This window comes from Nyctereutes procyonoides, unplaced genomic scaffold (genome assembly GCF_905146905.1).
Source record: "Nyctereutes procyonoides isolate TBG_1078 unplaced genomic scaffold, NYPRO_anot_genome, whole genome shotgun sequence".
Lineage (NCBI taxonomy): Eukaryota > Metazoa > Chordata > Mammalia > Carnivora > Canidae > Nyctereutes > Nyctereutes procyonoides.
The window spans coordinates 2,592,634-2,605,468 of NW_026575148.1; the positions used below are offsets into that span (position 1 = coordinate 2,592,634).

The 12,835-nt window shown below is 36.0% G+C and overlaps 1 protein-coding gene across 3 annotated transcripts in view; it reads left to right on the plus strand.

The window, feature by feature from the left end:
- POLR3G (RNA polymerase III subunit G) overlaps positions 1-12,835 on the plus strand; it is a 47,502-nt gene that overhangs the window by 23,981 nt on the left and 10,686 nt on the right. For all 3 annotated transcript variants that reach the window (XM_055312786.1, XM_055312787.1, XM_055312789.1), the window contains 2 exons: positions 4,085-4,164; positions 8,481-8,627. In XM_055312786.1, the coding sequence (XP_055168761.1) occupies positions 4,085-4,164; positions 8,481-8,627 (227 nt within the window). The remainder of the gene's footprint in view (positions 1-4,084; positions 4,165-8,480; positions 8,628-12,835) is intronic.

The following is a 12,835-nucleotide window of genomic DNA, read 5'->3' on the forward strand; positions in this document are numbered from 1 at the left end:
TTTTCTTCTAGACTGTATACACATTTTGTTAGATTTATATCTAAGTATTTCATTTTGAGGCGTGCTAATGTAAATAGTATTAGATTTTTTATTTTGAATTCTGCTTGTTTATTGTTGGTATACAAGAAAGCTATTGACCATTGTGTATTAACCTTGTAGCTTGCAACCCTTCTATAATTGGTTATTAGTTTTCAGAGTTTTGGCTCATTCTTTCAGATTTTCTGCATAGATGATCATGTCATCTGTGAATGAAGACAGTTTTATTTCTTCCTTCTCAATCTGTTGAAAGCAGTGATATTACGGAACTTTTTTACCTTGTTCCTAATCTTAGTGGGAAAGTGTCAAACTTCTCACCATTAAGTATGATGTAGCTATAGGATTTTTTTGTAGCTGTCTTTTTTTTTTAAGATTTTACTTAATATAGGATCCCTGGGTGGCGCAGCGGTTTGGCACCTGCCTTTGGCCCAGGGCACGATCCTGGAGACCCGGGATCGAATCCCACATCGGGCTCCCGGTGCATGGAGCCTGCTTCTCCCTCTGCCTGTGTCTCTGCCTCTCTTCTGCCTCTCTCTCTCTCTCTCTCTCTCTCTCTCTCTCTCTGACTATCATAAATAAATAAAAATTAAAAAAAATAAACCTTTAAAAAAAAAAGATTTTACTTAATATATTCATGAGAGTCACAGAGAGAGAGAGAGGCAGAGGCAGAGGCAGAGGGAGAAGCAGGCTGCCCATGGGGAGCCTGATGTGGGACTCAATCCCTGGACCCCAGAATCACTACTTGAGCCAAAGGCATATGCTCAACCACTGAGCCACCCAGGCATCCCTGTAGGTGTTCTTTATCAGCTTTAGGAAATTCCCCTCTACTCCTTGTTTACTAAGAATTTTTTTAGTCATGAATAGGTGTTTGATTTTGTCAAATGCTTTTACTGAATCTGTTGATAGGATCATGTGATTTTTTTTTTCCTTTAGCCTGTTAATGTGGTAGATTATGTTAATTGGTTTTGGAAGGTTGAACCAGCCTTACATACCTATGATAAATCCTACTTAGTTGTGACATATTATTCTTTCCATACATTGTGGGATTGGATTTGGAAATATTTTATTGAAGATTTTCACTTATATTTTCATGAGAGGTACTAGTTTTCTATTTTGTTTCTTATAATATTTGTCTGGTTTGGTATTAGGGTAATGTTGGCCTCATAGAATGAGTTAGGAAATGTTGCTTCATCTTGTGTCTTTTGAAAGAGAGGCCCCTCCCTTATTTAACAGCTTGAGTTACATTTTACATATAATAAAATGCATATATCTGAAATATATAATTTGCTAAGTTCTGACATATTTATTTAAAGTGGAAATATTTTTATTTTGTTTCATCTCAGAACTACAATATATAAGAATATTTATTTATTATTATTTTTTAAAAAGATTTTATTTATTCATGACAGACACAGAGAGAGAGAGGCAGAGGCACAGGCAGAGGGAGAAGCAGGCTCCATGCAGGGAGCCCAATGTGGGACTTGATCCCAGGACACCAGGATCATGTCCTGGGCCAAAGGCAGGTGCTAAGCTGCTAAGCCACCAGGGATCCCCTACATATAAGAGTATTTAGCTTGCTTGAGTATAAAATATTATATTTAAAAAACCCAAAATATTGTATGTCGAGATATAATAGTTTATCTCCTGTCTTTTATACCTTTGGCTTTTATTGGACAAATATGTTGTTTTTACAAACATGCATTAATGATACTGGACATGTCCTAGTGTATCACGAATTTGTAGCAGACCTTAAAGAGCCAAAAAGAATGTGTCTGATTTGGAAAAATAAATGTTTTCAAATACATCCCACTGACTGCTCATCCCTGGAACTTTATATACACATTGATAATTAGGAGAAAGTCCAATGTGTCAGAATTTCCATTTGTGAAAAAATAAAGCAACAACCACAAAACTTTGTTTCCATTGTGAGCTTTTTATTTTTGTACATTGTGTAATTTTTTGCGTTTTATTCTCGATAAGCTTATACTTTCTCTTTTGTTAAAATGACCTCCACTTCCATGAAAGTAAACAGTACCCAAAGAGCCAAAGCTGAAAAAATGTTTGTTTCTTGAAGAACCAGCTATTGGCCGGTATTGAAAGAAACCAAAAAAATTTCAAATATATGCATGTATCTGGCTAAAGGTGGGGAAAAAAATGCATGTTAATGTTTTGGGGTTAAAACAGTCTTTTAACAAATTTTGGTAATTTTTTTTAAGATTTATTTATTTTAGAGAGAGCGAGAGACCACATGAGTTGGGAGAGGGGGAGGAGAAGGAGAGGGAGAGCATTTCAGCAGACGCCCCACTGAACACAGAGCCCAACATTGGGCTCTATCTCACAACCCTGAAATGATGACCTGAGTCAAAACCAAGAATTGAACACTCAACCTGCTGAGCCAACCAGGTGTCCCAACAAATTTTGGTAATTTGACACTTCTCTCCCAGTAATAGGTAAAAGAATTCATGATTCTATAAAACCAGATTGATAAGTAGCAAAAAATGCTTAGTGGCTCTTCGGCAACTGACTTTCTTACTTAAGAGATAAGTAGGGTTTATTTTTATTTGTATTTTTTTATTTTTAAGATTTATTTATTAGCGAGAGAGAGCAAGAGGGAGGGAGGGGCAAAGGAAGAAAAAGAATCCTGAAGTAAAAAAAAAAAAAAAAGAATCCTGAAGTAGACTTCCCACTGAGTTTGGAGACAACACAGGGCTCAGTCCCAGGACCCTGAACTGAAATCTAGAGTCAGCGGCTCAACCTGCTGAGCTACCCAGGCACCCCTAGAGATGGGTAGTTTTTAATAAGTTTATTTATCTGACCATGTTCTGTAATAGCCATTTAACAGACTTATGTGTTACGAAATTTAAATAATTCGACAAATGATTCTTAGAAAAAAAGACTTCATGATGTGAGTGAATTACATTCTTAGCTAATGTTTTCTGGCATCTGTATATGATACTACAGTTTATGTGCTACAGTTTAGATTAAACAGCCCTTACTCTCAAGGGGAACAGAGAAAGTTACCCATTATTAAATGTCACCTTTCTTTTGAGCAAAACTTCAAATACATGTATGTTTGGGGTTCTGAGCTCAGTGACTCCATGAGGGGCAATTTGGTATAACACAGTAAATTGTAATTCCGTCACTTATGGGCCATCCACCACAATCTAGAAATTTCTTCTTCTATAGGTTAAATGTTAATCTTTAACAAAATTACATCTTTCTTAGCCATATTTTTCTCTGTTACCAAGTAATTTCTAGGTATTTAGTTTGATTTGGGGGAAGGACTATAATACTTTTTGATCACAGTGGGACAATTTTGTAGCTTATCCTAATGCCTTGGTAACTGACTGGCAGGATCTATATGTGAAATAACTCTCCATTCCATGCAGTTGTAGAATAGCTTCAAATGCATTATTTTTTTAATATGGCTTTAAAAATATCCCAGAGCCATTAAAACATTTTATTTATATTGCTTTGAGTTTTCAGATCCATGTAACAGGTGTGTTGAGTTTAACCATTTTAATCTTCATTCCAAAGATGAGGCTTATGTTCCACGAGTATAACTTCTTCGTCATTTCTTTAACCATTGACAAATGTGTATTTATTTGCACTTGTTTTTTTATTTTCCAAACCTGGTCCAATTATCCTAGTTAAAGTATGCTGATCAGTGAACAGGAAGCCAGTACAAGATGATGTATTTGTGAGAGTCTTTCGCTGGTCCCCTGGTGCTTCTACTGGACTTAAGTTTTTAGTATTTACGCCTTAATAACATTACTTGCCAGTACAGATTTTCAGTACTGGTAAAAAGATACCTGGTTACAGTGTTAGAAAACATTCTATGAAGTGATTATCATTTACTTCTTATCATGGAAAACTGGTGAGGCATACTGGTTTGTTATTCTTTAAGAAAATCAGTTCAGTCTGCAAACTCTGTGACTACCCACTATGACATATCACTATGCTACACAGAATATAAAGAGGCAAAGAAATAATGATAGACAGCTGCTATTATAGAAATAACGAGTTACCAGTGGTTTTACTTCAACAGGCCCCAAATCCGAAAAGGCGAAAGATACAGGCAAAGGCGCTTCGCTCACTAATACTGCAGATGTGTTGAAAAAAATCGAGGTAAGGTTTCCTTCTTGCTACACAAGCAAGCTGAAAAGTGTCGTGCCTCCTTTCCCCTTTTTCAGTCTTTCCACCTTCTCTCACTTTTTAATAATACGTGGATTTGGCAGAGCCAAGCCCTGCACACAGGGCAACTGAACAGATTTGAACATTCTTAGCTGGGAGATGAAGAAGCCTCATCCTATCCTTCTTTTTTATTATTTTTTTAAAGGTTTTATTTATTTATTCAGGAGAGAGAGAGAGAGAGAGGGAGAGACACTGGCAGAGAGAGAAGCAGGCTCCCTGCGGGGAGCCCGATGTGGGACTCGATCCTGGGTCTCCAGGATCACACCCTGAGCTGGAGGCAGATATTCAACTGCTGAGCCACTCAGGCGTCCCATGTATATGTACTTTTTTAAATGCTTTTTTTATCTGTCTCATGGTAAGTGTAGAACATTCTATTGAGGAAAAAAAGCACATCTTACTTTTTACTTTCATTGCTGTCCATATTTCAAAAATAGAAAGGTAAAAAATCCGAAAAGTTAGTAAACTGAAAATTTACTCTGTCTCTCATGAATAAGTAAATAAAATCTTTAAAAAAATAAAAGTAACCAGTACCCTATTGATGGGCATAATGTTCATTCTAGTGTTCTGCTATTATAAACAGTGCCATAGTGAAATCATATTAAGTATAACATTTTACATATGTAGATTTCTTGAAGTGGGTTTCTTGGGTCAGTTGTTATATGTATTGGATAATATGGATAAATATTGACAGATCACTCTCCATGGTGGTTAGGCCAATTTATTCCCACTCTCTATGCATATATTACCTTGCATTGATGGTGATGATGATGATAATGATAGCAACTAGTGCTTATTGAGAACTTATTATGTATCAGGCTCTTTGATGAAAGCTATTTCTATACATTATGTCCTGAGGATTCCATAACAACAAAGAGAGGTGTGTATTATTTTTCCTTACTTATAGATGAGGAGGTCAAGGCTTTAAAACTTTTACTTGCCTGGTCAAGTTGGCAGAGCTATATAGTAACAGAAACTCTTATTTTTGTGATTTTTTTGGCCAGAACTTGGAGGTACTGGAGGTAACATGTCTGAAAATAATACCAGGAGGGTATTGAAGGAATAGTGATAACGGTCAGGTGTAACTGTGGTGGAGTGATGATGCATGGGGTTGCAGAACTAGCCAACCTGTATTGATTGAACAGAGTCTTACTGTTCTTAAAGCTTCCCGGAAAGAAGTTGCTAAGATGACTTGTGCAATAAGGAAGATTGATCTGATGTGGTTTCTCATCAGAACAAATTGTGTTTCCCGATTTTCTACACTTGAAGACCTTTTTCATTTTGCACATTGTTAAAACTGGAGTTTTAAATCTGGAGATCTAAATGAGTTAGCTTTATTTTCTCTCAGTTAAAGAGCAAAATTAGCTTCTCGCTGACTTATTGTTCGTTTCTTCAGCAAAAGTAGTTGCAAGTTTTATTGTAATAAAACGTCTGTGGGTGGAGAGGAAGGAACAGTCAAATCTCATGATTAATGTGTGAATAATCAGACAGCAGTAAACTAATATTTGAGCTTTTTTCTGCTTGACTTAGAAGAAGCTCTCTCTACAGGGTGGCTGCTTATTATTTAAACTGGAAGAATTGTTCCCTCTCTATAAATTAACTGTTTGTAAAGTGTTTTCACTATGTGTTAATCACATTGTTCTGTAAGATAGTGCCAGTATATAGTTAAATCTGACAGAGGAGAAAATGGAGACTAATAAGTAGATAAGCCAAAACTAGTTGCTAAGTGCAAAAAGAAAAAAGTAATGAGACAATATGTGTGGCTCTGAGATCATTTTTTTTAATTGCATAAATCTGCTATGGTTAACTGATTTAAGTATTTTATGGGTTTGATTTGGGTCTTTGTGATACAAATAAAGTTGTTTATTTAAAAATATTTGAGGTGACAGTAATGGAAATAAAGACTTCCTAGTCCTACAGAGCAGTGAATGATTTTTATATTTTGAAAACATATTCCATAACTGGTTAAATAAGTTTATTGTTAATTATGAAATAATAGCTAATAGGATTTTTCAGATACAGTATATACCTTGCACAGTGCATTTAAAGTGTATTTAATAAATATAGCACTATGATTCTCTTTTAACTACACAAAATTTGTGGGTTGTAGGCCTCTTTACTGCAATTTGATTAAAAGAAAAAAGAAAAAAGTCCATATGTTAATATTGGTGTAGCATCATTCTGTGTGGGTATGTGTATGTATATATTTATAGACACTTTAGAAGATCTATAAACACTATTTTGTTTACTTGCAATTTCCCAAAGGGATTATCAGTTAGAAAAACTGCACACAGTATATTGTAGTAATAACTCATATAAGGCAGCATGGGTCAGTGTGAAGATAAATCATCTTATGTCTATATTACCTTGACTTTATTTGTTCTGCCTCAGTGGAGTGAAGTACGAAAGGTGAAACTTGAATTTTGGTTAGAAATTGAATCTATCTGATGTAGTTTTTTTGTTGCCTTTGATTTCCTTAAATTCAAACTTGAATGTAATTAAAGAGATTTTAAAAATAAATATTTAAGAGCCAATAAAGGAACCACAAAGTTGTAGTCACTCCAGATACAAAATATGTTTTCTCTCTATGTGTAATCTACAAAGCAAATATAATAGGATGGAGCATTTGCAGCTATATGAACTAACGTTCTGATTATTGTTTAAGAATAATCATATCTTAGCTAAAGTGATCCTGTGCTTTAATTATGAGTATTAATATATGAAATTATTGTTGTATCCACCTCCTGTAAAGCTTGTGGAATTCTCTCACTCGTGCAAATTAAACATAGATCAATTTAGTGAATGGATAGTGACAGTAATGAAAACAGACCCTTTTTTATCAAAGGGAAAGAAATGTTGGTAGTCATAGAAATTTAAAGATGTAACCGTAAAGTTAAATTTGTGTGTTACGAGAAAGTAGCAGGGATTTTAACAGTGAATAAGTGAAGCCATCAAGCAATCAAGGTTTCCTAACAACATCTCTCTTTTGCCTCCTGAGTTGCTAGGAAGTGCTAATGTTGACAGTGGTTTTATTTTATTTTTAAGATTTTATTTATTTTATTCGAGACAGAAAGAAAGAGAGTGAGCACACAGCTAGGGCTGGGAGCAGAGGGAGAGGAGAGGGAGAAGAGACTCCTGGCTGAGCAGGGAGCCTGATGTGGTGCTCTATCCCAGAACCCTGGGATCATGACCTGAGCCAAAGGTAGACGCTTAACCAACTGAGCCACTCAGGTGCCTGATAGTGGTTTTAATTGTTATTTGTTTGTTTTGTTTTTGGCAAGGATTGAAGTTTTAATCTCTTTCTCTTCAATCTGCCAGATATGTTAAGAAGTAAAAATTCCTGGAAATAAGAAGTAAATAATGAAGGAGAACAGAGAGAAAGAAAGACAGGGATAATCTGCAAACAGGATAATCCACACCAAATGATTATGTATTCATTGTTTTAAATGATCTCTCTTTGGGGCACCTGGGCGGCTCAGTGGTTGAGCGTCTGCCTTTGGCTCTCAGGTCGTGATCCCGGGGTCCAGGGATCAAGTCCCACATCGGGCCCCTTGTGGGGATCCTGCTTCTCCCTATACCTGTGTCTCTGCCTCTCTCTCTTTCTCTCTGTATATATCTCTCATGAATAAATAAATAAAATCTTTTTTAAAAAATTATCTCTCTTATAAACTAAAACATAGGAGCAGGAGCACCTGGCAGGCTCAGTTGGTAGAGCATGGGACTCTGGATATCAGGGTTGTGAGTTCAAGTCCCAGGATGGGCATAGAACTTACTAAATAAATAAATAAATAAATAAATAAATAAATAAATAAGTAAGTAAGTAAGTAAGTAAGTAAGTAAGTAAGTAAGTAAAATTTTAGAATGTAGATATTTTTGAAATGTTACCGTTATATTTTCTTTTCTCCTTTCATATTGAAAAGATAACAAAGTAGCATTCTGAAAGTTTCTCTCTATAAACTAAATCAACTCAACATTTTAGAAGAAGGTAGGATAGAAACCATAAAAATAAGTCATTATGCTTAGAGCCGATACCCAACAATACCTGAAACCTAATTATAAAGTAACAAAATCAATGAAAATACTAGTATAATGACAGGACAGAGAGTTCCTCCTTTCTTGAGTGAACTCACAGTTTCCTAGGTAGTGGTCTGGAGGATTAGAATAAGGCTATAGGTAACTGTTTTCTTGAGGCTAAGCAGGGAGGTCAAAGTGTAGTGGTTTCCATTTAAATTAATGAAGTTCATTTATACCAGGAATTGGAAAAGAGAGGTGATGGTGAAAAATCAGATGAGGAAAATGAAGAGAAAGAAGGAAGCAAAGAGAAAAGTAAAGAAGGTGATGAGGAGGAGGACGATGATGCTGCAGAACAAGAGGAATATGATGAAGAAGAGCAAGAAGAGGTAATGGTTTATTTGGGGTGGGTAACAAAGTTACAAAGTTTACGGATTATTTAATAAGGAATTGGATATATGCTATATAATTAAATTAACAAACCAAAACCAAGTCGATGGCAATGAAGGATATGTTATTATCCCTGGTATCAGTTCCTTAGTTCAAGAGAATTATTATAGCATTGAAATAATGATACCAAACTGAATATAGGAGGTGAGAATAAGTTGATAGGCAACCCTAAGTGGAAGTCCATAAGTGAAACAAATTGATAGATTAGTTTAAGATTTATCTACATAAAAATTTAAATCTGCCATTACTGTAATTAAGGACTTAGTCATTTAGGGTGTGAAGAGGAAATCCGTGGAATATCATCATGTTTCAAGCCCCAAAGTGCATAGGACCCTGCCAGAGAACAGTTATGATCTAACCTCAAGTATTTGACTGAGTTAGGACTTAGTAGTTTGGATTTGGGATTTCTAACTTCCAGAAACATGCATGGTGCATTTCAAAATAAGCTAGAGCAAATAAGGATATTTTTGAGCAGGGTAACTTTGTTGGCCACAGCATCTTTGGGACTTAGTAGATACCTCATGCAGTAACCCTAGTTTCTTTCTCCTTTCTTCTCCATGGCAGTGAACTTTGTCTTCACTCCATTTTAGCCTCTCACAGGACAATGAATCTTTACTTTACCTGAAACTGCTATAACTATGAAATCGTTATTATTCATTTACATTAAACTTGGTTTGTTTTAGAATTTTACATTGGTGTAAAGGGAGAGGTACAGATCCATTTTTATCTATTTCCAATGGCTAGCCAGCTGCTAACCTCATTTATTAAATAATTTGCTTTCTTCATTGATTTGAAATTCCCCTGTATCAACTATTAGATTTCCCACTTCTATTTAGATATATTTCTGGGACCTGATTTTTGAACTATCACTCTGCTATTCCAATTAACAGAAGCTTCTGATTATTTGTTAATGTTTCTAGGGAGAATTTTCCTGAGTATTCTTTATTCTTCCAGATAAGTTTTAAACATTTTAAAACTAAACATATCTTATTGTCTCCAACTTTCTTTCCGGATCATTCACTTTTTTATTCCTGCACTCTGATGTGATTGAGACTGCCAGACCTCTGATTCTCTATTTCCTCTTTACTAGTTCCCTGTCTTAATTTCCTTCCCTAAGGGGCCTAGACCCTTGCTCACCCTTAAGTGCTTCCTTGCCATTACTCTCATCCCTTGTCCTCTCAGCACATCCTTGAGAACAAGGTAACCTTTGATCAGTTCCACTGTCTCCCCTCCAAACCACCTATTGAACTTTTCTGAGGAGTCACAGAAACTGATGCCGCAAAAACAATACTCACTAGCCACTGTTGGCTGGCTCACATGCTGGTTTCTCTGTTTCTCTTATCAAGTCATTTGTCTACATCATTTTAGCTCATCCCTTTTCTTCGTAATCCCTCTCCTTGACTGCCTTTCTTAGTAGATAATACCCTCATACAGAAAATGAAGCCATATAGAAGAAACTCCCCTAATTTCATGTCATCTGCCTTCAAACTACATGTCTTTCTTCCTCCCCCTTCGTTTTCAGTGGAAGAAGTAGCCTTCATTTTATTTGGAGCTAATTGTCTGGCCTTTGGGGGATCTATAATCCTTATATCCCTTCCTTTTTTCATATTTTCAGGGTTTTTACCTACTACTTACTGCTTCCATTCATGCATTAAAATATGTTCATCTTTCATTATAAAGTATGTTGCCCACATTCTCTGTCCTGGTATCTCCTGGAAAGCCTCTTAGCTGGCTTCACTTGCTCACTCCTCCCTACCCTCCTCCATTTAGTTCTTTTTAATGTGATTTCCATGTACATGCCATTGAAATTATTGCCACCAAGTTCACCAATAGACAAATTTTAGTGCTTATTTCTTTTCTGCAACATTTAACACTGCTTACAACTTCATTATTAAAATATTATTTCCTTTATTTAAATTCAACAATTTAAGGCAATTATGGCATCAACTATATGCCAGGCACTGTGCTGCATGCCAAGACATAGGCAAACATTGTTCCTTTTCTTGCTTTTTGTGACACAACACTTCTTGTTTTTCTCCTATTTCTGGTACTTTTTCATGGTCTCTTTTGAGTTCTTCTCTTTCTAATCTTTAAATGTCAGTATTCTTCAGACTTCTTTGCTTGGATTTCCTTTTCTCTCTGCAATCTCCCTGACTGCATCCCTAGCCAAAATTTCAGTTGCCCTGTATATTCACCAATTAGTCCTCATTTTTCTTCATTCACTGTATAATAATTGTACACCAAGCATATGCTTGGAATTGTACTAGGCAAGGGGAATATCAGGATAGATACAGTTCTCTCATCAGGGATATGGGTGTAGTGAGGAGACATACCAGAAAGGAGACCCTTACAATACACTGAATAATGCTATAGTGTAATATAGTAGAGGATGCCATAGGGGTACATAAGAGGGGCACCAAGCTCCGTTTTAGTGATATCAAAAAGATATCTCACAGAAGACAGTCTGAAGACTTAATCAGATCAAGATGAGAAATGGATGGGAAGAGACTTGCAGATAGAGGAAAGAGCACGGAGAAGTTTTGCAGGTGATGAGAGTGTAGCCTAACAGTGTGGACCGGGTGAGTCAATGTGGCTGGACTAGAGAGTCCAAGTGGGAGTATGTGGAGATGTGAAGCGGAAGAGACAAATACAGGATCTTAAATACCAGACTGAGCAATAGGACTTTATCCTGCGGGCTATGAAGAGCCTTTGAAGGGTTTAAAGCAGTGGAGTGGTTTTATCAAATATTTGTGTATTAGAAACCTCGGTTGCTTGGATTGGAAGGAGTCATGGTTAAATCATGCTTGAAAGCTTGTTGCTATGAACCAGTGATTCTCAACCAAGGTATATTTGGTAATATCTGGAAACATTTTTGGTTGTCCCAACTGGTCTTAGGGGTTGTGGCATGCTATTGTCTTTGAGTAGGTAGTAGCCTGTTTTCTAGACAAGACTGGCTTTTGGAATGCTGTTTATAAAGTCTGCTTGAGGTAAGCTGTGTTGAAATTAAGATCTTCCCTAACAATAGCAAACCTCAGGATTCTAGTAATTTCAGAATTCCATGTTAGGCTTTAGCAGAGTACTAAGCACAGTTTATATACCTGTATTTCATTCAAAACAAACAAAACCTTTCCACTTTAATAAAGGATATAGGTTTTGGGTATGAGGCTGGGTGAGATATGGAGAGGGAAGCTCAGTTAAAGACTTTCTAGATTTAAAATCATCTTGGCCCTTTTTAGCAATTAATTAATGAAAAATTCATATTAACTAACTTACTGGACATATTGAGAATTTGATAAGCATTATTTTTGAAGAGTAAATGGAACAAATTATCTATGTAACACCTCTATGTAAAATGAGAGAAATGCAGACTTTTTCTTTCTTCAGTCTTTTGAATAATTAAAGAAAAAAGCAAGGGTTCAAATGAAAGCGAAGAACCATTTAAGCCATCAGTTTCAAGAAGTTCTCACTTTGTACCTGCATCAAGATTATTAACATCATGAAATTACCTAAGGTGAATGACTGAACATACTTGGAGGTGCTCACATCTGAAGCATAAGTTGTATATGCTTGATTTGGAATAGTGAGGTAACCTTCCAATCTCATTTACAAGATGATCTCATTTGAACTCTCAGCCATGCCACCCCTCCTCTGTACACTAGCTCCAGGCTACAGCCAGGCTTCTAGATGTTACTGGATTTCTCGGCACCAGAGAAACCACGCCATCTTCCTAGAGATGCTATGGAAACTTACTGGATACAGAAACTTACAGTGTTTAGGGAAGACAAAGTAATGAAATCTACATCTGAATAATATATCTTGCATTATTTATATAAATTTATATATTAAAAAATCCCACCATGCAGATACTAAAAAAGCTGATATCCAGATGACCTTTTCAGAATAGTCTCTATTTCTTACTCTATCATAATTCCTGCTATACAGAGCAGAGATGTAGAGATTAATTTTTTTATGGCAGATTTCAACGATGAATAAAAATCTAGTGATGAGTAAAATAAAAACCATAGACTTTATCACCCAGCTTTAACAATCATCAATTTATAGCCAGTCTTTCAAACACTCATTCATTCACCCAGTCCACTCTCACTTCCATTCCCCATCCACCTTGGATTATTATAAAAAGCAAATC